Source organism: Pholis gunnellus, assembly GCF_910591455.1.
Source record: "Pholis gunnellus genome assembly, chromosome: 1".
NCBI lineage: Eukaryota > Metazoa > Chordata > Actinopteri > Perciformes > Pholidae > Pholis > Pholis gunnellus.
In genome coordinates this window covers 28,831,971-28,857,720 of record NC_136528.1, presented here as the reverse complement: position 1 = coordinate 28,857,720, position 25,750 = coordinate 28,831,971, and the positions used below count along the sequence as shown (strand labels likewise).

The 25,750-nt window shown below is 42.3% G+C and overlaps 2 protein-coding genes across 2 annotated transcripts in view; one reads left to right on the top strand and one right to left on the bottom strand.

Moving 5' to 3' along the window:
- Positions 1-21,310, bottom strand: part of LOC306694655 (synaptosomal-associated protein 25-B-like) — a gene marked incomplete at its 3' end in the record, with an annotated part of 39,331 nt that extends 18,021 nt beyond the window's left edge. The window contains exons 1-3 of the mRNA XM_079157586.1: positions 21,214-21,310; positions 1,465-1,571; positions 52-93 (exon numbers count right to left, since the gene is read on the bottom strand). Of these exons, the coding sequence (XP_079013712.1) occupies positions 52-93; positions 1,465-1,536 (114 nt within the window). The 5' untranslated portion in view covers positions 1,537-1,571; positions 21,214-21,310. The remainder of the gene's footprint in view (positions 1-51; positions 94-1,464; positions 1,572-21,213) is intronic.
- LOC306697290 (uncharacterized protein) lies at positions 13,891-16,644 on the top strand (the record flags this gene model as incomplete). Its single annotated transcript, XM_079161107.1, has 9 exons — positions 13,891-14,059; positions 15,015-15,056; positions 15,140-15,194; positions 15,444-15,533; positions 15,704-15,739; positions 15,816-15,988; positions 16,109-16,173; positions 16,328-16,428; positions 16,538-16,644. Exons 3-9 carry the CDS (start codon positions 15,188-15,190, stop codon positions 16,642-16,644), a joined length of 579 nt encoding a protein of 192 aa, XP_079017233.1. The 5' UTR covers positions 13,891-14,059; positions 15,015-15,056; positions 15,140-15,187.
- Positions 21,311-25,750: the final 4,440 nt, after the last annotated feature.

The window sequence follows — 25,750 nt, the reverse complement described above, 5'->3', positions numbered from 1 at the left end:
GTGCTGATATGTAAGAAACCAAAGAGAACTCGTTGTTTGTGGCCAACTCACCTCCTCAACCAGAGACAGCATACGCCGAGTGCTCTCCAGAGACTGCAGGGACAGAAAGAAAGGGCAAATGATTAGCTGAGAGTCCACAAGAGAGCAAATACAGACACGCGGCACGTCACCTGTAACATGAAGCAGAAAGACGTCTCAGCGTGTTGAGAGGGAATATTTAAAAGGTGTAAAACGCACATGTGAGAGGCAAGAAAAGTCTAGTATAGACGGACAAATCACTGATCCTCAGTCATAAAATCAAGCTTGATTATTCCTCTCCTCTTATCTCCTCTGATCCCAGGATTAATTATCTGATTTCTACCTTTTGTTTGCTAACTTTCCGCCCTCTGCAGGAGCTCTTTTGAGTCTCATCCGTTTCTTAAACCAAACACCATTTAATTTCATTCCTAATCCTCATTTGGCTCTTTCGCCAGTGTTATCTCCATCCATCCTACCATCCCCGGCTACCTTATTTCTCCCCTCCCTCCCCTCCCCTCCATCACATCCTCTTGGCCTTGCATTATCTCCTCATGAATGTTTAATAAGGCCATTGGAGCTGCTCCATTATTCTGCAGCACAGAATTATCTGCTCTTCCCGAGCTCCTCTCGACTCATTTAAAAAGGGCAAAGTTCTTCCATTAAAAAAAAAAAAAAAAGAAAGCCTCGTCTTGATTAAAGAGACTTTGAGAACAAATTGCTAAAACAAGGGAGGGTCCGATTATAGTAGCTGTGTGTGTCAGCCTGCAGGCTGTGGAGAGATATTTGTGTCCATACGAGGATGAGAACAGGTCGGAATTGTCATGTCGTTGACAAAAGAAATTATAATTCTGTTTTGACTGTAGACCAAGTTTTGCAAAAAAAGTCCTCTCAATTTCTCTATTTTCTGTTTGTGCTTCACATTCTTTTTTCTTTTTGACAAAAACGAGGTAATGGAATGGACATTAAATTGCATATTTTTAGCTGTGATGGTTCAATGTGCAAATGTCTACCTGGGTTATGATCCGCTTTCTGGATTTGCAAATCACAATTCACAATGTTGTATAATGTCATTCTATGGAAAGTATATAGCGCACAAAGTATCTGTGAAGAAATGCATGTTCGTTTGACTGAAGACTGGAGCCCAAGAAAAGAGGTGAAAAAAAACAAATGATGACGTGTCACATATGATGAGAAATTCATTACAGATTAATAAATAAATACATAAAATGATGTGCAATTTAAAGAGTGTATATGACTATCAATATCTGAGGACGTTAGACTTTAAACTAGCAGCCACTTCAGCAGGTAACACAGGATCATATGCAAAATAAAATGTGATGTGTCATCTTTGTTTTTCAATATTAGAGCAGATGTTTATATATGGGTCAATCTGTAAGCATAAATGCCGGCATACACAAGTGTGTGTGTGTGTGTGTTCTACTGTACCTCATCGGCTATCTGGTCTGCGCGTGTCTGCAGATCTGCCAGCTCATTGCGCATGTCTGATTCGTCGGCCATGATGACTGTTGAACTTTGACCTCAAACAAGAACGACTGGAAGGGAGAAAGAGAGATGAAGAGAGAGGTTAGTGTAGCAACAACACTACGAAATAAAGCAGTTTGACAAACGTTCGTCTGTGCAGCATGTGACCCGGAGTGTGAGTAAGATTAGCTGGCGTTCAGCCCTGCAGTAAAACAATGCTGTGCTGGTGGGCGTTTGTTGCCTCTGGGACCAGTGGGACATGAAACACTGTCCGGGGAGTCCAGCTTGAGTAGCAGATCTGTGAATTGTGAGGAGGCTGACACGGCTCTGATCCTTCACCATATACTGTGATGAGCTGTGAGGTGACTCAACTCGAGTCAGGTTCAGATTTCAAACAAAAGGAATGAAACCTCGTAACTATCGTTTCTGTCCTCATCCGTTGTCGTATTCATCTGGAGGTTGGACAGGCTGTTCCATAACAGCGGGGTCGAAAGGTTCAATCGCTCCTTGTAGCAGCTGCTGTTAAAGTGTCCTTCAGCAAAACAGTGAAGAGCCTTTTACACCAGCCCTGAACTCCGTGAGCACTCGACTAAAGCCCCGTTTCACACGAACAACAACTCAATGCAGGTAGAGTCCTCTGTGTTTCTTTGAAAAGCTGTCCACTACCATCAACCATCAACAGCACATAAAAAAAGACCATCAACACAGGAGACGAAGCACTGTTTATTAGGTTTGGAGATACAAAAGGGCACAAGTGTTGCTGACTGAGCCAAAGCGAAGGGTGAAATTCTTACCTCGTAAGCACAAGTGATGCATAATTTACTGTTTAAAACACTGTGGGTAAACAGGCTCTGCTTTTTTGTACAGTCCCCAGTCACGCACGCAACCAACACTCCGTCCTTTGGAGAAAGATGGTCGCTGACCCAGAGTTTCCTCCTCGGGGGTCATCAGTGAAGGGAGATGAACGAGGGATGAGCTCCATCACTGTTTGAGGACAAAGTGTCACCAGGGTCTATTTTTGTTCCTCTGACGCGCTGCCAGACAGTGTTTCATGAAGCCGCGCGCAGCAGAGCTGGAGGAATGGTCCATGAAAAATGTATGTTGCTGTAACTCTGCGGGCTGACAGAGCGACATGCTGCTGCTGCTGCTGGTCGGGACCAAGGAGACGGAGGGGACCGGCTCAGTCTCTACGTTCCCATCACTCCTTCTCTACCTCCCTCCGCCACGGCCGCTTCCCTGAACAATGAGGCCTTTAATGAGGCTAATAATGCAATCCAATCAGATCTCATTTGTGCCTCTAATGCGTTCTTGTTTCCATCGCACAAATCATATTGCGAGAGTTTTTAGGGCTAATGTGGCTTGATATGAATTTAACCACCCAGCAGCTTTTTAGCTCGGGGATCATTAAAGCTTAATGTAATCTAATCTACTGCAATACACAGTGCAGCAATGGGACTAAGGGCCGGCTGACTTTTGGACTCAATCAGGTGCTGTGGCTGCAGGAGGAGACTCACTTTGATTGATTTGCCACGGCAAAAATAACATTTCTAAATCCAGGAAAACTTCAATGTGCAACAAAAACACATTTTAAACGTAATCACTTTAAGTTGTTATGAAATTGCTACGGTGTAGTTTGTATTCATCTTTTAGCCTTCCTATGACACATTCTGGCAAAAACAGATGGGATTCCTGTGGATGTACCACCTTAAAGGTTAGTCTTCTGATGGAGCCCTATAGGCCTCCATCAATAAGTCACTGGCACGAGGTCTCAAGGTGAATAGACACAAGGTCAGTTTGAGCCACAGCTGGATGTTTGATAAAAGTATCTCCTCGTTCTGCCCCGCCTTCTGTCTGTCTGTCTCTGCCTCCATCCCGGCGGAGTCGTCAGGGCGGTTAATAATTGAACATGTGCCGGGAAAAGAGATGGAGAGGAAAAAAAACCAGCCTTCTCAAAGTGCTTCTCTCGTTCTTTCATGCCCTCTCTCTGTCTCTCTGTCTCTCTCTCTCTCTCTCTCTCTCTCCAAATGTGTGTGTGTGTGTGTGTTTTGTCTGCTATACCACTTTAAAATATTTATGTTGCCATTTTATATTTTAGCCATTCGGCTGACGCTGTATTCCAGAGCTCCTTACAATGGGTGCCACAGCAAAAATAAAGTCCAGTTCATAGATCAGCTACATTACAGGGGATTAGAAAAAAACAGATGAGCTGAACACAAATCCACCACGTTTTAAGCGTCACAAGAAACAGTTGCTCTGTGGATTTCACCAGCCAAACATGACTTTGAAAGAGATACAAGAAAAGATTAGCAAAACTTCAATCATGTCTGTTTGTACACACAGTGTGGACACTGATTTTTGTTCAGGTTATTATCTCGTCTCCATTTTAGGGAATGGATATGAAGTTCCAACATGGCCGCAAACCAAGACCGGTCGTGTCCGTCGCCGTGCTCAGACCACGCCCACTTGTTGACAGCGTTCCCTTGGTTGTGTTGTCCGTTGACGGCCCAGTGATGCGTCTGCACTCTTCATGTGCTGAAGCGAAACACGTCGCAGTACATTTACAAAGCAACAATGAACAGAACTAAATGCTGTGGCCTCTCACTCAGTCACTAACATCCAGACCTGCGCTCTCACTACATCATTCTTCCCGGTGTAATGTTCTGCTGTGGGATCGATCCGTCGATGATTGCTTATCTCTTTGCAGTGGAGTCGCTTCCTGTCAACACGCACAGCACAGCTTCTCATTTCCTCTTATATTGACACTGTCACTGTGTGTGTGTGTGTGTGTGTGTGTGTGTGTGTGTGTGTGTGTGTGTGTGTGTCGCTCACCTCTCCATCTATCAACATTATGATCAAAACTCAAACTCATCTTTTCACCAATTTCATTCGCATTCTACGCTTTTACCGTACACAACATGTAATGTAAACAACAGGGCAGTCGGACCACGTGCACACTAGCTAATTAGAGTATCTGCTTAATAACCCCCACAGTCCTGTGAACACATAGGCCTACAGAATTATTTGCACACAACACACAACCAATCAGAAGTGAGTCACAGTAGCAAAAACCAATAGTGTGCTCATGTTAGCTCAGCTAGCTAAGATAGAAAACACTACAGTTCCAAATTCTGAGAGAAGACAAAGGACTTTTACTTGTAACATCACTTCATTTCGATCCAAAATTCATCTCTTTTGTATTCTCTCCTCCCGCTGTCTATCCATCCCACTCTGAAAGTCACTTCCTCTTTAACACGCTACAGTCGAAGCTGACATAACACGACGTCCGGCCGTCCCCATCCCCCACCTGCGGCCCCGATGGCTGTCACTCTCCTTTAACTGACGGCTGCTGCAAGGCCCCAACTGTCGGGCTCAGCCTGTGGAGAGATTAAAGTCAGCGGGGAAAGAGGATTTACTCTCCACTGTTTTCTCTCCTCTCTCTCTCTCTCTCTCTCTCTCTCTCATGCTTTCTTTGTTTCACCTGATGCTTTCCTCACCCTCTCTGTCCTTATATGGGGTATGTCCCCAGTAAGCAGAATGAAAGGGCAAATTATCACGTAAGATTCTAAATAACAACCCAAAATGATCTGTACTTAACGGCTGGTGTCAGGTGGGTCTTTCACAGGGCAAATCCTCAAGCTCACAGGAAGTGATACAGTTTCCTTAAAAGGAAGTGAGCGGCATGAGACTCTCACTACCTACAGAAACAAATTCATTCATTCTATCAACGGGGTTAAAGACAAAAACGTTATAATAATTGTCACGGGATGTCTAGAGGTTACAAAACACTATACAGACGATAAAATGCGTCCCGTCTAGAAATAAGTAACAGATTCAAGCGTGATGGGAGAACACTGGCTTGAATGGAGACATTAAAAGGGCACCAATGAATTATTGATTAAAATATTAATAGCATTAATCCTAAAAGATGTGAAAGGGAGACACGGAGACAGGAGGTTCGGAAAGATTAAGGACATGACCCTGATGAGCAAAACAGGTAAGAACCTGCTGAACACAGCAGCATTAGTTGTGCCGAAAAGAAGAGCGAAATTTCATTGTTGTGTTTTATAAAGGACAGAATCCCCGTCTGCCTCATTGAACAGTGAAAAAGTCCAGCCGACAACATGTCATTCTTTCGTCGGTCCGTTTCCAACTTGTCTGTCTTCGTTTGCCTTTCACTTTGTCCGCCTCATTGGCCTTCACGTCTTCTTTCTTCCTACAACGGCGTTTCACCAGGGGATCGCTTGAACTCTGTGAGTTTGTGTCTCGCCGTGTGGACTAGAAGTAGCAAGAACAGAGCAGCGTACAGTTTTGGAACAGCGCTCCAGAAGGGGGCCTGGATTAGCACCATCATACGCTGACATGATTAACACGCAGCCCCGACCGTGGAGGAATACAACAACAAGCTATTTCGGGCAACAAAGAAAAATCCCTTCAAAGTATGGAAAATGGAAAAAAAACTGAAAATGCTAAACACACAGTTTAAGGCTTGTACAGGAAGATGACAGTGATGAAGGAGCCTTGCTGGGCAGATAGTGTTTTTACTTTGAAGCTACTTCACCTGTTGGTTGGAGTAAAACTTGTAATTTTATACACTAGTATGAAAAACTATGTATTACCGTTTATTTATTATTACTGTTTATTTATTAAGTGCATTAAATGTAACTTTAAAAAATGAGATTAATTTCCTGTTTCAATAGGATGTCATGTGGGACGTAACACAAACAAACATAAGTTGAGGAGAAAGGGCCTTTTTTTTGTTTTATTTGATAGAAGAGGCCGATGGTTTCTACTTGAAAAGGTCAGGATAAAGTCACCATTAAAACACTTACATTGTCTCCTCTACCGTTTGGTGGAGCTCATTTTCAAATGTGATATCTTGTTGGAAAAATGAGTTGTATTGAAACCCAACCTGATTGAGCCATCTCTGGCAATTAGTTGAAGTGCGTAAAGCAGGATCAGTTGAGGTGAAGTCACGCCGTAGCAGACAGACAGGCTGCCGGTCACGCGCCGCGTTCGGTCGAAGTAAACAATGTTTGCGAGGCAAAATAGGACACTGGCTGCACGGAAACTCACAGTCAGGCAAACCAGGTCAGCTTGTCGGTTGTACTTTTCTCCCGAGTTCACAGACGCCACTAACCTAAAGAGATTCTCTAGGATGGCTGGTGCACTCTTCTCTCTCTCTGTCATGCATTTGTTTCGTTTTTCCTTTTGCGGATTAGTTGGAGAGGCGGCGGCGTGCAAATGAGACGGTGGGCACATCGTTCACTGGAAATTGGCAGAGCTATTTCTGCACCGCTCCTTTGCTTCGTATAATTGCGAGCAAAGCTGTATACAGCAATTGTACGGCATAAGAGTGAACCCCGGGCGAGTGAGTGACAGCAATGTAACCCTCGGAGGAACATGCATGAAGGAATGCATTTCTTTGCTCTCACTCTTGCACATCTCTCACCTCAGCAGTGTTGCACAACAAAACAAAATACTGAAGGTAAGAGAGGTGATATTAATTGAAATATCAATGTAAGTAAAGGAGACTGCAGACTCACCGTGCAGCACAGTAAATGCCTGTGTGTGTGTGTGTGTGTGTGTGTGTGTGTGTGTGTGTGTGTGTGTGTGTGTGTGTGTTCTGTGTCGGTTAACACTCGGGTGTGCGGGTGTTGGAGTGTCCAACATCTCTCCGCATCAAAGCAGAATATTTCATTATTCACTGGCTAGAGGCAGGTCAACATTATTAATGCAACAGCGGTGTGTGAGTACATGCAGAACATCCAGTGTGTGCGTGTTTCAGTACACGCCTGCACATGCACATGTGGCTGTTCATACGCACGTGTGTACGGTACATGTGCTCTTGTTTTTAGTTTTTTTCTACCATCCCATCCGGCTCTCCGTTATTGTTGCAGCAGTCGGTCTCAGGGTGCGCGAGCATGATCCCATTATATGTTTTCACGGGTTTTCCATTTGAATGCATCTAATAATAAAACTGTGAGTGATCCCCTCGGGTCACCTGGCTTAAGAGAAGTAATGCACCTTGAAAAAAGAAATGAAGGAATGGTTCCACAGATGCATTCTTTCATATATATATACAGTATATACATATACAAATACATATAAATATATATATATATATACAATCAAACCTGTCACAGGCTCAGGAGGGTAAAGTACCTGCTATATATATATATATATATATATATATATATATATATATATATATATACTCTTCATGTTAGTATACATCCACACAATAGTGAAAGTTCATGATTTTTGCAGTGATTTCCTGTAGCTCCTGTCTCTTTGTTTGTCTTCATGTCCAGCTGCGTCTAATTAACAGAGGTTACTGTAACTGCTCCATCTGTTCACTTTATTCTGACGACACGTCATCGCATTTGATGTCGACCCTGTCTCCTAGAAATGACGTTTTCCCAACTATGTTGTGCCGAAAACCATAATCAATGCCTGGACTTTGCGCAGAGACAAAGTTGAATGAATGAAGCGCTTCATTTGTGCTGGAGCAGCAGGGGCGTAGTTAGGGCGGATGGTGGGCGAACAAAGCGCAGAGCTTCGACACCAGAGTCCCAAGATTTTTCTTATCTTTTAACCTTCATTTCTAGGAGACAGGGTTCGGGTTTCGATTTACATCCCTGCTCAGGATACCAGAGGTATCGTTTCACAGTATACTTTATTTGTTAGGTCTCTTTTTCTGAGTTTAGCAAAAACCTAATTTATACAACACATCTGAGTCCAAGACAAATGACGCTTACTGCTATTCTATTACTGAAATAAAACGTCTTTCCATTGCCAAAAAAATATATTAATTCAGTCATATATTTTACCTTCATCACAAGCAGACAAATAAATGTATATATTTGAGTTTTTCACAGTCCCACACCACACACTCTACGTCCATGTCGACATATAAGCAGTAAACAAGCCGTGACCGGACCAGAGAGCATGATGGGAGCCTGAGGGCTAAGCTGTTCAGACAGAACACCCACCTCCTCATGCCTGACTGCTAATGTACTATACGTGTAACAGCCACGCACACATTCATACGCAAATGCTGTGCACAAAGATGCTTTACCAGTCTAATTCTATTATTAGAATGAAAATCAAACAGTGATGGCTAGAAAACTAAAGTTAGGGCCTACAGTCAATCTGTCAGTCAGTCTGACCGATCAAAGTCCTGGATGCATAAAAAAAAACTCAATTTGCCGACATTCTTTAATACAGTGAAATAATAACGCCGACATGGTGGTCTGAATTATTTGTAGTTTAGATGCAATCAGTGTATTTAAAACAACTTCAAATAGTCTAATCTGCGGATAACTGAACAGAAAAACTCTCATCTCTAAACTATTGTAGTTGCAAGAGCAGCATTCTCTGTGTAGGTGGATTTCATTTTATATCACCATCCTAAGAAACATATTTTCATGAAAAGATCTGAGACTTTCATGTGAACAAAATGCACTCGAGCCAAGGCTATGAGTCATTTCATTATTCCACATTTCATTCCATTCAGCAACACGTCAACAGGCTGAACCCAGGTTTCCGTACACCTTCAGTTTTAGCAGCCTCCTCATTTCCATCCAGGCTGAACCACAGTGGTTGAATGTGAATGGAACGAGGCAGAAAAGCTCATACGGCGCTGGCTTTCATGCCCACAGCAGCACCTGTTGTGCCAATATGGCGTCGGTGAATTAAAACCTTCCCTACGGAGAGACAGGAAGGACGCGCAGGGGGAAATCTCCTGTGGAAAATCACAGAGGCAGTCAGGGGGACAAACGTCCGAGCATGTTATTTCGGTGCTGTATTACTGTGAAATGCCACTAAAACGGACACGGTGGATGTTGTTATCCCCAAATCTGCATAATCTCAGACCCTAAAGGGCTCATGTTCTTGCTAGAATGTCCTGTAACACTGAGCAAAGAGGTACAAGGCCACAACCTGACCACGTGGCGGCGAGTGTAAAAATGCTGCATGCATTCTTGATGCCGATTTTTAACACCTTCGCGGCGATGCAGGATCACAAGACCCAAATGACAAATGTTTTTTTCTTCTCAGCTGAGCAGGGATGATGGAGCAGATTGCATTGCTGACATTTCCTGGTTATATAATCCAAAGGAGGACGGACAGACTGAAAGCTACGGCGGGAGGGCGGGTTTGGATCGAGACGGGCAGATTAACCACATAAATGGACGGACGGCAGAGACGCGAGCAGAGGTGGAGCGCTCGCTCCGAAAAGGACACTTTACGAATGCTGAAACGGTTCTAGAAACAGCTGTGAACGGCATCCAAGGGGTCATTACGGCGGATCGTCTAGCATCTGCGGTCACCTACAGGCGTCTCCTTCAAACGCTACGATCCGTCAACGTGTTCGTTGATCAGTTCGGCCAAAAGATGTGCAGGCATGGGCAACATGGCGGTGTGGGAGGTACAGGACATTCAAAGCAATCATCATGTGGCCTGTAGGGATAATCACTGCAAAGCCCCACTGTCCCATTCACTGAGGATGAAACCCACTGGATTAATCTGTAGGCCTACAGGATACACACACAGAGAGAGAGAGAGAGAGAGAGAGAGAGAGAGAGAGAGAGAGAGAGAGAGAGAGATGCCTCACAACACTTACATAACACACATGGACAGACCACTCTCTTCTACTTTACCTCCCTCCTACACGCTTTCCCTTTTTCTTACCCATTCACGTCCTCTCTCTCCACATTCTGCTCCCACTAACAAAACCTACAGTGCACGTGTATTGCACACACACACACACACACACACAATCTCTCTCTCTCCCCACCGCCCCCGCCTTCCCACCGTTTCTCCTCCGCTCTCTTCTTGCATTCGAATGGACACCTGTCAACATGCGGCTCTTTACATGCTGTTCATTTGTTCACTCATACTCAGTGCTGACGGGTGCTTATAGCACACTATATATATATTTCAATAGAATCTAGGTACATGTACACGAACATGTGACATACAGGATGAATGTAACAAAAAAAACCTTTTTCTCTGCGTGATGATGTATATGCAGAAATACAGACAACATTGTTGTGTACATAAGACCACAAAGACACACACAATATACCAAACACGTTACGTCAAATTTCACCAAATGTAAATCCTTTTCCTTTTCTCCTTCTCCTCTGATAGCATTGCTGTTATTATGGCCGTTGTCGGGGATGGAAGGGACCGTTCTTGTGGGATTCATTTATCATTGTTTTATTTTTATTTGTTATTAAAAAGTAGTTGTTTCCTCCTGAACACTGCTCTGTGTTTGAGAAATTTAAAGAGATGAACTGTTAAAAGGACAAAGAGGGTTGAGGAGCAGAGGAATCTGGTTACTACAGATCTGCCGTGTCATCCCGAATCATAAAGCGTGATATGCACATATCTATATCTGAAATGATCCGTTTCATCGATGGAGTATCGGGATCAGAATACAAAGTCTGTCTCCGTCTCTGTTTCTGTAAAGGGAAAGATGGGTTGGTCAGTGCAATAAACTGTGTTCACATCCCTCTCCGTGATGGTTCGCAGGCCTTTTAAGCTGACCGAGCATTCAAAGATGCCCCGTGGAGTTTTACCTGTAAACAAACAAGAAACGCCAAAACGCATCGTGTGTAACCATGAGCTTGTAAAACCATTGCTCCGTACAGAGAAAAAAACTAAAAAAGTCTTTGCTATGAAGTCCCAAATCCTACAAAGTACACATGTCTGCCCGCTGCTCTAGACTGTCAAACCAGACCTTTCCCCTCACGCTCATGATGGAAAAACGGGGAATTGATTCTCTTTCCCGCTTTATTTTTAATAACATCATTTTTATTCTTCACGCTTGGGAAGGATACCAAGTCACTCCAAATCAAAAGAGTAAAGTCTAAAGTCACGAGCCATTCGTGTTTAAGAGAGTTGCAAGCCCTAAAGTCATGTGACTCAAGTCCACACCTCTGTAAGTAGCACAAACGGTTTAACTCACACACTGCGTGCATGGGCGAGCCCAAAAACATCCTGCGGGGCTTCTAAAAACAGCTGTCCCTCCCATAAAAGATGGAATTATAGCCGAAGATGACAAACTATTCTGATGAATGATGCGCCATTAACAGGTTTTAAGAGGCCATGTCCAAAAGAAATGTGTGTATAAAAATCCCACATGGTTAGAAAAGCGGCAGTTGCCAAGAATGGGATGCAAACGCGATGTCCCTGCTTATTTTTACCGCTGAAAGCTGATGAGCAACATGCACTGAGAGAGAAGACTGTGATCAAGGCGCGTTCTAGGATGTTACTGTTCTTTTTTCTTTTCTACCGTCTGACACTTTTGTAGCAGATCACTAATGCAATTCAACAAGGAAAGAGCAAAAAGAACGAGACGCATAAATAACGAGAGGGGAATAAATTAAACGGTGTGACAAGAGGAAGAGTGTGTAGCCGTTGGTGTGCGGATGCCTGTGTTATTTTTCCCACAGATGTAGCGGGAGGCTGGTGGCAATTCCTCGGCATTCTTCTGTGGGCAGGGTGATGGATGGGTGAGCGGTGGGTAATGAGGACGGGGGGGGGGGGGGGGGGGGGGGTTGTGACAGCCGAGGCAGGAACCATTTTCTCAGCAGGAAATAGATTTTTCGTGCGCTCCGTTCATGTGTGGAGAATCAGCGCAAAAACAACAAACACCCGTTTCAACGAACGAGAAATCACAACTAACCAGGTTTTTTTCTGACACTCCAAAGCCTTTTAACACTTTACCAGCCAGACGGATGTTTGGTACAAAACTGTCTTTCAAAGTGCCTGGTAGAGGAGAACAACTGCAGCCAGACCTAATTATTCAATGCTCCAATGCACATTGCAAATCACTGAATTCCCCTCTACTAAAAAACTGTTTTACAATGAGTAAAACACAAGACTAAGGCCGTCTTTGTCGCAACTCTACACACAAAAAACAACAGCATATTCAAAATATCTCATAATCTCATGCATAAGCACTTTGTTCAAAACAATGCTGCCTTCCAGACACTCCGGGTTCACAACGCCAAAAACAAAACATGGCTGGCCGTGACAAACTGATGTGTCTTTGTGTAAAGCCTCCGCATGTTTTGGGGGCATTTTTGTGACTGTTAAATGTAACCAGCTACCTTATAAAAGGGGAGAAATATTGTTTACATCAGTTTACATGCAGAACAGGTTTTGGTATGTGATTGTCTGTATTATTCTAATTAAATACAAGCTAAATATACTTTACGTTGCCTTTTAGTTGATAACAGATAACACAAGAAGATAACTTCTTCGTGAAGTCGGGTAGATGGAGTTTACAAGTATAGGAACTCAGACTTTGAGTGGCGTTCCATCGTAGTTTTTCTAGCAAGTCAAAAATATTGTATTTCCGAGGTGTTTCTTCTAAAAATTATATTTTTGCTTCACAACTTAACACACAAAAACAAAATAAATAGCTATCTTTAACTGAAGGTGACCTGAATAGGTGAATTACTCTGTTGCACTGTAAACTAAATAAACTGTCCTATTTATGGTGTTCAAGCTCTGATTTCTAAGTGATTACAAGTGTTTTCACAGATGCTTTCTGGGTACAGGCGATTGCTAATTGGGTGTTTGATTTCAGTGGCAGTGTTTAGCAAACAGCCCACACAGGTTTTTGGTTTTAAATGATGTGTTTAATGTAGATAACCGTGCGTAGTTATTTGCCAAAAAGTGTGTTTTAGAATTTCTAACTTTGTGTGGCACAGCGGTGTTGCAGGTAGGGCGCAGGGGGAAATGCTGAATTTTTTTATTTCAAGAACTTTATTCATAACTGCAAACTTGTTGCTTTTCGGCAAAATTCGCCGTTTTTAATCAAAATATATCATCCACGTTGGGGGGGGGGGGGGGGGGGGGCTGCATGCGGAACTCTGTGGACTGTTAACGTTCGTCATTATCGCGATTTAGGAAGAAAAAATGTCACGTGATGACACATTCAACCCCCCCGTGTTACGGTTCAGTTCACACGATCTGTTTGCAGGTTGTTTCCCAGTGAGCACTAACCCTGATTTCAACGTTGATATTTGGTTTAAATCGCGGTGAAATCGGGTCTGAACGTCTTAGACCTATTTTCACCCTCATTTCAACCGGCTAAATTACGGTTACAATATCAACGTGTCACAAAACACCAATTTCTTTTAAAATATTGATGGTGTGTTCAGTTGTAGGTTGAAAGAGACGCGATTTTGGTTACTTTAAACTTATTTCTCCAAAATGATATTATGCTGGCCGTTGATATGTGGTCTATACGAAGACGCGATTTCAACGCATTTAATGTTTCATATAAAACGTCATAAATATGGAACTATAGACTCTGTGCTGTCAACAAGAAGCTCCCAGGACATCATCATCTGGTCCGTTAAATACATTACTTTTAAATCAGACAGTTTGCTTACAGCTGTAACGCGCATGCGCAAGTCCTCTACGCCACAGTCTGGAGCTTCGACTGCACCGCCAGAGACGAACAGCAGCAGACACGTTGCGGCTCCAGAGCATCGAGAAACGGGCTACTAAACCCAAGGCTTAACGCTCCACATACTTTGTAAGTACATTGACTATTTTAAACCTTAAATTATAACCATTTCTTTCACTTTATGCTGCCCACACGATACTGGATGGGCTGCTCGTTCTGGCATGCTAGCTTGTGCTAGCTTGTAACGTTAGCATGCCAACTTAGCACGTGCTGCTGCGACGATACAAATTAAACGTAAAAAGTAAACTTAAATAGTCTCCCAGACTTTAATGTACAGTATGTGTATGTTTGGTGTTACTAATGCATTTGGCTTCGTGGACTGTCGTTACCTATAAAGTACTTTTAAAGCCCATTTCGCATCGGAAATACACTACAGAACGCGAGAGGGGCTAATTACAGATTGGATGGGGGAGGAAGTAAACAAGGCCTGTTTTGCAACCAATATGGCCAAAACATTGTATGTTGCTGCATGCTAAACAGCAAAAAATGTACAGTATAATACAGTGTAATGCACAATGTTGAGAATGTTACTCTATAAATGTAATAGCTAGTAATATTTATCTTGTTAATAGTGTAATAAGTAAGCTGTATTTACTTTATTAATGACACGTTACTTATTACATGTGAGTACATTTTCATTATTTTTTGTACAACTTTTTTTAACTGGACAATAATGCTGAAAAGTTTTATTCACCATAAACAGGCAGTGTAAACCTCACAACACTGATCAACATTTAATACTATCCAACTTGTATTAAAGTTCTTCAATATAACTTGATTTAAAATTATAAAGGGCTACTATAATGATTGATCTTTTCTACATATATTCTAGCCTAAGCCTTTTAGCAAAAGTCAATTTGGGTGTAACCCCTTTGTAATCACCAACACTTTGATAAGAAACTGTTAGTTAATTGCATGTATTTTTCTCGGTAACTGTAACTGATTCCAATTATATTTATTTGGTAATATAATAATGTAATTCTACCTAGCAATGTACTAATTGTAACAATATTTTTATTTACAGGCATCTTCCCTGTCAAACACCCACATGGACAACATGGACAACGTAAGTTGTCTACATGAAATGTACTTGAATTTGTCAATTCTCCGCACAAGCTGAATCTAACACAACTACATTTTACATTACAGTAATTAAACGTCTGCTCAAACAATAATGGATTACAATTATTTGAAAGAATGGAGGGTACGAAAAGCCAAAATTGATGCTTTAGCTACTTCCAACACAACTGATGGTGGACAGGAGGGATCTTTTGCACACGTGGAATCCGACACATCTGTTAATGAGGGTTCCAACACGTCTCTACGAGAGGACTTGTCCATGTCTGCACTCGAGGGGTGTTCTACACACTCTGTCTTTTTCTGAAGTTAATAACATTTTTCATTGACATTCCACACTGTTCATGCTAATGTATCATGATTTTACTCTTGTTAGGTTCTGTACGCACTCACCTAGAGGCCAGCACCATCAGCCCAGAACTGTCAGACCATGGGCACAGAAGTCCGCAGACACAAACACAAAGAGGTGAGGCTTAACCACTAACAAAGTACTACATTCTGCCCTGTAATAAAGACCTGAAAGTATCTCCTAATTTCTTTGACTTTCAACTTCGTATGACTCAACAAAATACTTGACTGATATGTTCAACACAGTATCATAACATTCCTTTTCCATCTGTCCATCAATTTCGCCAGGCAACAAGAAAAGTCTGTTTCCGATGTCCACAGCAAGTAAGTAATAGCTTTTAGGCTGAGGGATTTGTCTATAATACCTACATCAATGACCATTTAATGTTTTTTTTTAAAGAATTCCAGAGGGTGGTGCTGGGAAAATTGGTGGACCTCATTGAGGAAGTGAAAAGAATTGGGAGAGGGGTAGAGAACGAAGGACTTGAGAGACAGGTGCCAACATTAAGAAACAACGAGGAGCTGGATGAGCTGGAGGGCAAGCTGCAAAATGCTGAGCAGCGGGCATTGTTGGTAAAAAAAGAAAAGATTTTTAAAGATAATTTCTTTTTAAGCTTTAAACATTTATGAAAAAACTGAAGTCGGTTTCTAAGAGCACAGAGCAATAGATTGTACGCCTTTATTTTTAAACAGGTTCATCTGCTGGCCAAAGTGGGGGGGAAGAATATCAAAGATGCCACAAATAAAATCATGGACAGGTATGAACGTCATACCAACACGGTAATATCTGACAACTAAAGAAGTGGAAATAAAATGTATATGGCATGGACATCATGGAGCCATTCTAAACAGTTGAGCATTACTGAACAGTTGAAACAGCTTAAGTGACACTATGCGTTTTCTTATTCACAGACTCTTCACAAACAGATTAATGGCCACTTTCAATATGAAAGGAGGTGGTCATAAGAAAAAGAGGGCCTTCAGGGAAACTGAAGTCTACGCCGTTGTTAAAGGTAATACATGTTCTAATATGCAAAATACATTTAATGAATGGTTGTACAGTCAAAGTCTCTCATTTCATGATCTACTATATTCAATAATGCTATTCTCCTAATTTTATAGAGGCTGTCATACGGTCCGACCAAAGTGCCACAGAGTCAGCAGTTGACAGAGCCATGGCAGACCATCTCAAACAGGCTCCTGGGAGGTCCGGTGGGGGTGGCTTTTGAAGCGGAAAAAAAACGTTATGTTTACCCCACACTAGTTTTATTTCCATAGTTGTTCAGCTTTAATATGTTATTGTGCTTTTCTTGTTATTTTTATATGGTTCATTAATAGATCCAAATGTTAATATATTATGATTATTTAGCTTTATTTTTGTTATATTATTGTTCCATTTTATTGTGCTTTTATTTAATAAATGTAATTCATGTTATTTTTAGATTGTTCCATTTCATTTTGCTTAAAAATACTTCGTGTTATATTGTTCATGCATTGTTTGTTAATAAATCTAAATGCATCAAAAGCATTGTGTTGTCCTTTTAAGTGAAAAATGTTAATGTATTATGAATAAGTATGTAACTTTTAATGTGCTGTGGGTTGTCTAGTTGTCATCCTATACCCAGAAGTAGCCTACTGTATGCATTTTGGCATTTAAAACACGGTTAAAAGTGAACGTTTTTTAGACGACTATATATAGTCGTTGTTTAAACGTTTAGGTTTAGACCAGATTTCAACGGGATTTGCGATACTGGCTTTCAACTGATAAATGTGGATGTGGTTTCTTAGTAAGCATCTAAAATGAGGATATACTATTATTAGCACAATGTAGAGGACGAAAAATTGTAGTATTGCAAATCCCGTTGAAATCTGGTCTACGCGTGAACGTTCAATCACCGTCTATGAATAGTCGGCGAAAAAACTTTCACTTTTGAACCAATTCTGAACGTCTTTTCAACGGTGGGCGTAGACGTCTTTTGAACGTCTTTTCAACGGAAAAATGCTCACTGGGTTGTTTTAACTCAAAGTAGAATGAAAGGCCCAGACACTGATGAGATGATGAGGTCAAAGAGCTTCAGGAAGAGGAGGCTGGCAGCTTGACGCATGGCTGAGATGTGAAGGAGCTGGGCCTGGATAAAGGTGGAGCTGGGCCTGGATAAAGGTGGAGCTGGGCCTGGATAAAGGTGGAGCTGGGTCTGGATAAAGGTGGAGCTGGGCCTGGATAAAGGTGGAGCTGGGTCTGGATAAAGGTGGAGCTGGGCCTGGATAAAGGTGGAGGTGGGCCTGCAGGTGGAGGAGGGTCTGGATAAAGGTGGAGCTGGGCCTGGATAAAGGTGGAGCTGGGCCTGGATAAAGGTGGAGCTGGGTCTGGATAAAGGTGGAGCTGGGTCTGGATAAAGGTGGAGCTGGGTCTGGATAAAGGTGGAGCTGGGTCTGGATAAAGGTGGAGCTGGGCCTGCAGGTGGAGGAGGGTCTGGATAAAGGTGGAGCTGGGCCTGGATAAAGGTGGAGCTGGGCCTGGATAAAGGTGGAGCTGGGTCTGGATAAAGGTGGAGCTGGGTCTGGATAAAGGTGGAGGTGGGCCTGCAGGTGGAGGTGGGTCTGGATAAAGGTGGAGCTGGGCCTGGATAAAGGTGGAGCTGGGTCTGGATAAAGGTGGAGCTGGGCCTGGATAAAGGTGGAGCTGGGTCTGGATAAAGGTGGAGCTGGGCCTGGATAAAGGTGGAGCTGGGCCTGCAGGTGGAGCTGGGCCTGGATAAAGGTGGAGCTGGGCCTGGATAAAGGTGGAGCTGGGCCTGCAGGTGGAGCTGGGCCTGGATAAAGGTGGAGCTGGGTCTGGATAAAGGTGGAGCTGGGCCTGCAGGTGGAGGTGGGTCTGGATAAAGGTGGAGGTGGGTCTGGATAAAGGTGGAGCTGGGTCGGGATAAAGGTGGAGCTGGGCCTGGATAAAGGTGGAGCTGGGCCTGGATAAAGGTGGAGGTGGTCTCGATAAAGGTGGAGGTGGGTCTGGATAAAGGTGGAGGTGGGTCTGGATAAAGGTGGAGGTGGTCTGGATAAAGGTGGAGGTGGGTCTGGATAAAGGTGGAGGTGGGTCTGGATAAAGGTGGAGGTCTAAACAGACGTGAGAACAGCTTCCTGCTGTCACAGTGTTTTAAACACATTGATAAAGCAGGGTATGCTGAATGCAGCCTCTGCTCCAGGAGATGAAGTACAGCAACAAGGGCTCACTGTCCTCTCATCACATTGCAGACACTGTTCACTGTGATGACCACAGCCAGAGTACTAACAGTCCTACGTGCAGTTAAATCACAGCTATTATTTTACTCTTGATAAGCTACCTTAGCCAGAGTAGATTATCATTTTCATTTAAATAATAAAACTGGATTGAATGCATATTAATTGCAAATAGAAGATTGGCCACAATTCTAACAGCTGTACAGTAGAATTGATATGAACCCATACAGTAATGAAAATGAATCACTTTATTTGTACAGGTGATGGTTCTCGCTACTCTTGCTATCTTTGTTTTTATATGACTAAAACTTTTAACGGTTAATAATAATAGATCTGAAATACTGATTAATCACTGAATAATAAATTCGTTTTTTGCTTAAAGTAAATGTTTTATCACTTAATTTTCTTCTCAGAGTTCACCAGAATGCTACATTTTAAAGCTCATATTTAAAGTAAAATGCTCCAGATATGTGTGAGCATATGACTCACACATGTTAGTTTTGCACAGGTTAAACATTATTGTTGTTTTGAAAAGATATGCAGTGTAAAACTCTTTATTGCCAAATATTTGAACTTGTTTTGTTTAGTTTTTCACAGGTTGCACTTTATTGTTATTATCTTGAAAAGATATTCAGCAAAACAGGTTCATTGTAGCCACAATAAGCTATTTTTTGCCAAATATTAGTTTTTTTTTTGCACAGATAGAACTGCATTTGCATTGTTCTAACAAAGGGATTGCACATTGTATTTGTTTTTGTCTGATGGAGAAATCTGCTTTACTTGAAAGTGATGCAATTTTCTTTATTCTATTATTTGAAGCACAGATGGAGGAGTCACAACATGTTGTTATTTCAATAAAAGTTCAACATGGACCATTTTGTTACCATTTTGTTGGGGCGGTGGGGCGTGAACATCCTTCTTCCTCCAAAGTGGGGCGTGACAGAAAGAGTTTGAGAACCACTGGGTTAGTGCCTTCAGCTCTAACGAGGCTGGGTGCGTTTTAGTGGACTGAGGTATCAGCGTGCGTATCAGAGTGCTCCGTGGTCACTTCCTGTCCTAATTGAAGTATCTATCTGTTTACTGCTGGAAAACAAACAACACCGGGCTGCCAAACAACGACAACACACAGGTGTTGACCTGCTTACGGGTTGACTTGAGCTCTTTGTCCTCTCTGACATTACTGTAACACAGAGACGGGAAGCAGGGAGGGCCAAAACTCTGTGTGACGCTCTGTTTTTCCTGGAATGGAGGTGTGGTTCTCTTCTCTTCTAATAAAACAACTGTGAGTAAAAAAAAATATTCTGAAGTCCTGCCTTGAATATTTTAACAAATTGTTTCTTATCTCAACAAGGCAACATTTTCACAACATCACACATGAGGCAGACGCAATAAGTCTCTACAAATATTGTTTCAGTGAGTCAGAGAGGTAACTATATGTTCCCGTATCCCCCACATGGAGACACAGGAACACAACTGTTGCCAAACTCTTGGTGTGCCAGCCAACAACAGTGCTTTGGCCTTCCTACCGAGTGCTTCTCACCACAGCGTACTACTGCTCTCCCAGAACACAGACAGACACAGACACAGACACGCACACACACACACACACACACACACACACACACACACACACACACACACACACACACACACACACACACACAGACAGATAGATAGATAAATAGATAGATAGACAGATAGACAGACACACAGACAGACAGATATACAGACAGATGTAAACATAAAGTCAAAAGGGAATCATCACATCGCAGCCAGAGACAGCCTCTCCCCCATCACAACACACCCGTGGCCATGACTACTCCTCAGAGACCGATGCAAAACAATGTCCATATAAATTCCCATCGACCAAAACGTGACTACGCATGGCGGAAATCAATCCTCTTGCTTCTCAAAGGCAGATCTCGTTCTCTTCTTTTCGCTCGTGAAGTGCCTCGTTCCGCCTGGTTTCACAACCGGATAACCGCCCCCCCCACACACACACACTTGTGTAATGAAAAATAAAGAGACTTTGACATATATTTCAACACCAACAGCTCTGATTTGTTGGTGAAGCTCACGTGTTTTTCTTCCAGCTCGAGCTCGTTTGCTCCGGAGCTGTCCGCGGTGCTGAAACACCTCTCCAAACGCCCGCCTCACCGCGCGACCTTTTAGAGAGGGAAACAGCTTCCCAGAGGCTGCCTTATCCTTGAATGTAATCCTTATAACAAACAACTACTTTAATCCCGTTATATATTTAAGATGGAAGCTCCCCTCCAAACACGGACACAGAAAACGCCACAAAGTTCGACGCTTAAAGCGCATTAATCGGTGGCGAGAGAGCTACAGCAACACCACGGGGACATTTACACTGATTTCACTCTTCTAGATATGAATTTCGTGGGCTTTGAAAATTACAGACAATCAAACAGTCGCCGGAGGAAACTTTAACAAGACAGCCACACTTTAAGCCACATATTTTATGAATAATTCAAAGCTCACGTGGCGTTGTTCTGTTTTATTTCTTAACAGTGGACTCAAGGGAAAGCCAAACTAGTCAAACCTACCTTGTTTATTTTGTACTGCACCTCTTCTTCTTCTTCTTCTTTTTATTTTGCTGTATTTGTTTCGTCACAGGATGAAAATGTCCGTCCGTGCTGCCGCTCTACTCAACGGGACTGTCCCCGGTGGAAACGCGCCGCCCTCCTCCTCCACCAACCAGTGTAAAGCGACACGGAATAAGAAGTCAAACACTTCCTGTCAATATTTTACAAAATAAAACCGTAGCAAGTAAGCTCCATGTGAGGTCAAATGAAACGTATATTTCGTCACCACAGCAGCAGATATCTACGGTGTGTAGCGTTTCTCCACCAGCTCCGTTTCCCGCCCAACTTCAGCTGCCATTTAAATGCCAGTTTCAATACCTGGAAGTTAAACCAACTCACCACCTCCTCGGGTATCAGTTATTCTTAAAAAAGCTATTTAACACCTTTGAATATCCCACAAAACAGACTAAACGAAAACATCCCTGTGGCGCTCAAACGTCCAGAAAATTCTTCCTCACCATCAACAGTCCCGCGTGCTGCTCAGGTGATTAATTAATGACGCTCTAATGGAGTTTTAACGATAACAATAATAATGTGTTTTAATATAAACGTTTTAAATAGAGCACTTTCACATTTTTTCTTTCACATTTGTGTCTGTTGGATATTTTGGTGGCTTTTACTTTGACGGTTAAATGACCTGACTTCCTGCCTCATTGTGTAAAATTGATGCTGCTCACAAAATGGCCGTGCCCTCTGATGTCACAGGGTGGATGAAAGAGACAAGATTTCACACGCATCTGTAGAACACGTAGTTCATCACCATCGGAGACTGCCTAAATACAACTGATACAACTAAATAAATAACTTCAGTTAAAAAAGAAAAGACAGAGAGGACTACTTAAAATACAACTAGTATATTTAGATAATACTAGTATTATACTCTAGTATTAATGTTTACTTTTAATATAACAATATATCATTTTTTTTAAAGATGGCCCATTCCTTTTTAAATGCTTCAAAAACAGCAACAAAAAAACATCAAGCAGGATTAGTAAAAAATACATTAAAAACACTGAATAATAAAATAAAAATATTGATTAGAATTATATAATAAAATGCAAATATATGAATCCGCGTTATTATAAGGCATACATACAATCCGGAGTTCTGCATTAAACTCACTGTGAGCGACTGAGACCGAGAGAGACGAAGTGAGTGATGCAGAGGGTGCATTCATCCCAGTGGCCACATATGTGCCCACATACATCCTCCTCACTGTTTGCCCCCGAAGTCCTTGACTTTACATAATCACACGCAGTCAAATGACACGTGAATACTCCCAAAAATAAACTGCCAGGAACCAAACTAAAGAAGGACAACGGGCTGAATTAGAGAGAAGCACTGGGGAGAATCATTACAAAAACAGCCTTTTGGGCCTGAAACGTTGCACAACCAGTTCATAAATCAGTTTCTTGAGAGTATCTTCTCGGCCAGTTAGCTGGAACCATCGACATTTTTTATTTTGTCTTTTTGGTTTGACATTTTAGCCCGATGGTTAACCATTTGTGTCCTGTGTGACCTTTATTTCTGCAGCTGTGTACAGTGAGTGCAGCTGAAGTGGGACTCTTATATAAAACAGTCTGCACTCGGGAGGTCAAAGGTCAGAGACACAGCGCCTTCATTAAACACAGCGACTCCGGAAAGATCATGTCAGGGAGGTAATGTCAGAGACATGCAGAGGTGAGGACGGATGTACTCTCCGCTCCGTCTCTGTGCGGCTGTTTTCTCACCTCCTAGTTCAACACATGTGACTGTTGAACACTCATCACTGCTGCTGCCCTTAGAAATAAAACAGCATACTGACATTTCCCAGTGAGCATTTTTCCGTTTAAAAGACGTCTAGCCCACCGTTGAAAAGACGTTCAGAATTGGTTCAAAAGTGAAAGTTTTTTCGCCGTCTGGTGATTGAACGTTCATGCTTAGACCAGATTTCAACGGGATTTGCAATACTACAATTGTTCGTCCTCTACATTGTGTTAATAGTATATCCTCATTTTAGAGGCGTACTAAGAAACCACATCCACATTTATCAGTTGAAAGCCAGTATTGCAAATCCTGTTGAAATCTGGTCTAAACCTGAACGTTTAAACGACGTCTATAAATAGTCAGCGAATAAACTTTCGAACCCGTTTTAACATGATTTCACCTCGAAATGCTCTCAGATCAATATGTAGCAACTAAATACTTCGTCATAGTAACACATCAGTTTACTTACAGGACAAAAGACCAAGTGACACAGGCAACCTTTCATTTGTATTTATTAAAACTTCTTGCACCCAAGAGCCCCCTATAAATACACACAATATAATGCACAATATAAATAAGTTCTTTATATATACACAACCATCATCTCCTTTTCCTGATTTAAATGTCGTTGTCAAAGCCGCACAGGAGCCGGTTTCAGAAGGTCTGCCATATTTTCAACTTGGACATCTGTAAATAAAACAAGTGTTAGAAAAACATATTGACTTTTAGACCAGTTGTGACATTGCTTTGTTTTACTCACGTCCTCCTCATCTAAACTGTGTACAGCCCCACTCGCTGTCCGCCGTGTATTTTACATGTAAAATGTCCTAAATAATAATTGTATAACGCTGGGCTACAGCGACAGTCCACAAAGAGTCTTCAACGTTTACTAACACATGTTGCTAACGCTACTCGCTAACATGCTAACGCTAGCTAGCAGTCTCGCCCCCATGGTCAGCATAACTTATTTTTGGTATGGTAATGATATTTAGGTTTACAATATTGGAATAAAGTAGTTAAAGTACTTACAGAGTATGTCGTTAGCGTGAAGCATCGTTTATTCCGTCAGCTCATTCACTTCACTCATCAACTCAGTAAGAGCTGCTCAAATCGTGGCGTGTCTCCAACAAAAATAAACAGAGTCCGTGCGCATGCGTGTTGCAGCCGAAAACACAGACTCGTATTTTACGTGAACATACAGACATAATGTGCTCTTCTCTCATTACGACGTCCTGGGAGCTTCTTGTTGACAGCACAGAGTCTATAGTTCCATATTCATGACGTTTTATATGAAACATTAAATGAGTTGAAATCACGTCTTCCTGTAGACCACATATCAACGGCCAGCGTAATATCATTTTGGAGAAATATGTTTAAAGTAACCAAAATCGCGTCTCTTTCAACCTACAACTGAACAAACCATCAATATTTTAAAAGAAATTGGTGTTTTGTGACACGTTGATATTGTAACCGTAATTTAGCCGGGTGAAATGACGGTGAAAATAGGTCAAAGACGTTCAGACCCGATTTCAACGCGATTTAAACCAAATATCAACGTTGAAATCCGGGTTAGTGCTCACTGGGTTCTTTTTTTTTTAACAGCGGAACATCCATGGCAGTTAACCCGTCGGGTCGTATAAGAGACATCGGATCAACAGAGGATCTGGAGAAGGATCGACCGTTTGCGCCCGCGCGTGGCTCAGATCATTACCAGCCCATCGGAGAAGCCCATTACACACCTCCCTCCCTCCCACATTAACGATCCAACAGCGAAATGAGTCGCACTCACTGTGTTGCCACCGATTGAAGCGCTACAGATTTGAGATGTGAACATGGAGCAGGAGAGAACAGACTATACACTTCCCCAGAAATGACCATTAGTGTTCATGACGTGACATGTCACAGATCGTGTTACATGTTGGCTGAAGCTCAGTCTGTCAGTCACTACCACAGGAAACGGCTTTGCTGCTGCATGCTGTGTCTCACTACACGGGCTCCACTCAACAGCTACACACAGTTAGCTGCTTTGTCGACTTGGGTGCTTACAAAAACCTGCAACAATACCGGGCCCACGATAATCCATATCCATAGAGAAATCACCATTAGAGTAATGCATTAGTTTAACAGCCTACTCAGCTTGTATCAAAAAGAGAAAAAGCTGTGCTGCCTGGAGCTCTCCCCACATGCAAAAATAGAAATAAGATTGTATTAAATTAAATACACACTGCCTATTTATCCACACACTGAGTCTGCTGTAACCACAGACTGTACACCACGTGTGAAAACTACATAGCAAGTGAGCAGAGAGATGCAAACAATAAGTTAAACGATTGAAAGAGATAGCTAAAGGGTGATGAGCAAAACTGTTCTAATAGCTACCGGAAGCCAAAATTAATAAATCAATGCTTGAAACAGAAAGCTAAAAAGAAGGATACTCGGTGAAATGGACAGATAAGGGATGAAATTGATAGCAAACTAATGGATTATCATTGATATGGTTAACATTATAGATACAGTAAATAGACTAATGGATGCATTTTCTGATCCTCACGTTGGGTGCAGACCTTGTATTTATAACGTAGACTTTCATCATGTTGTGTGTGTGTGCCTGTACGTTTCCATGTAAACACGCTGCATCTGAATCTGTGGTTCATGAGTGCAGTCAGCAGAGATGCGATAGTCCCAGCGGGAGGGCAGAGAGCTGGAGCTCCAGCCAGAGAGGATCATCTCAACATGCCATCGATCCTGGTGC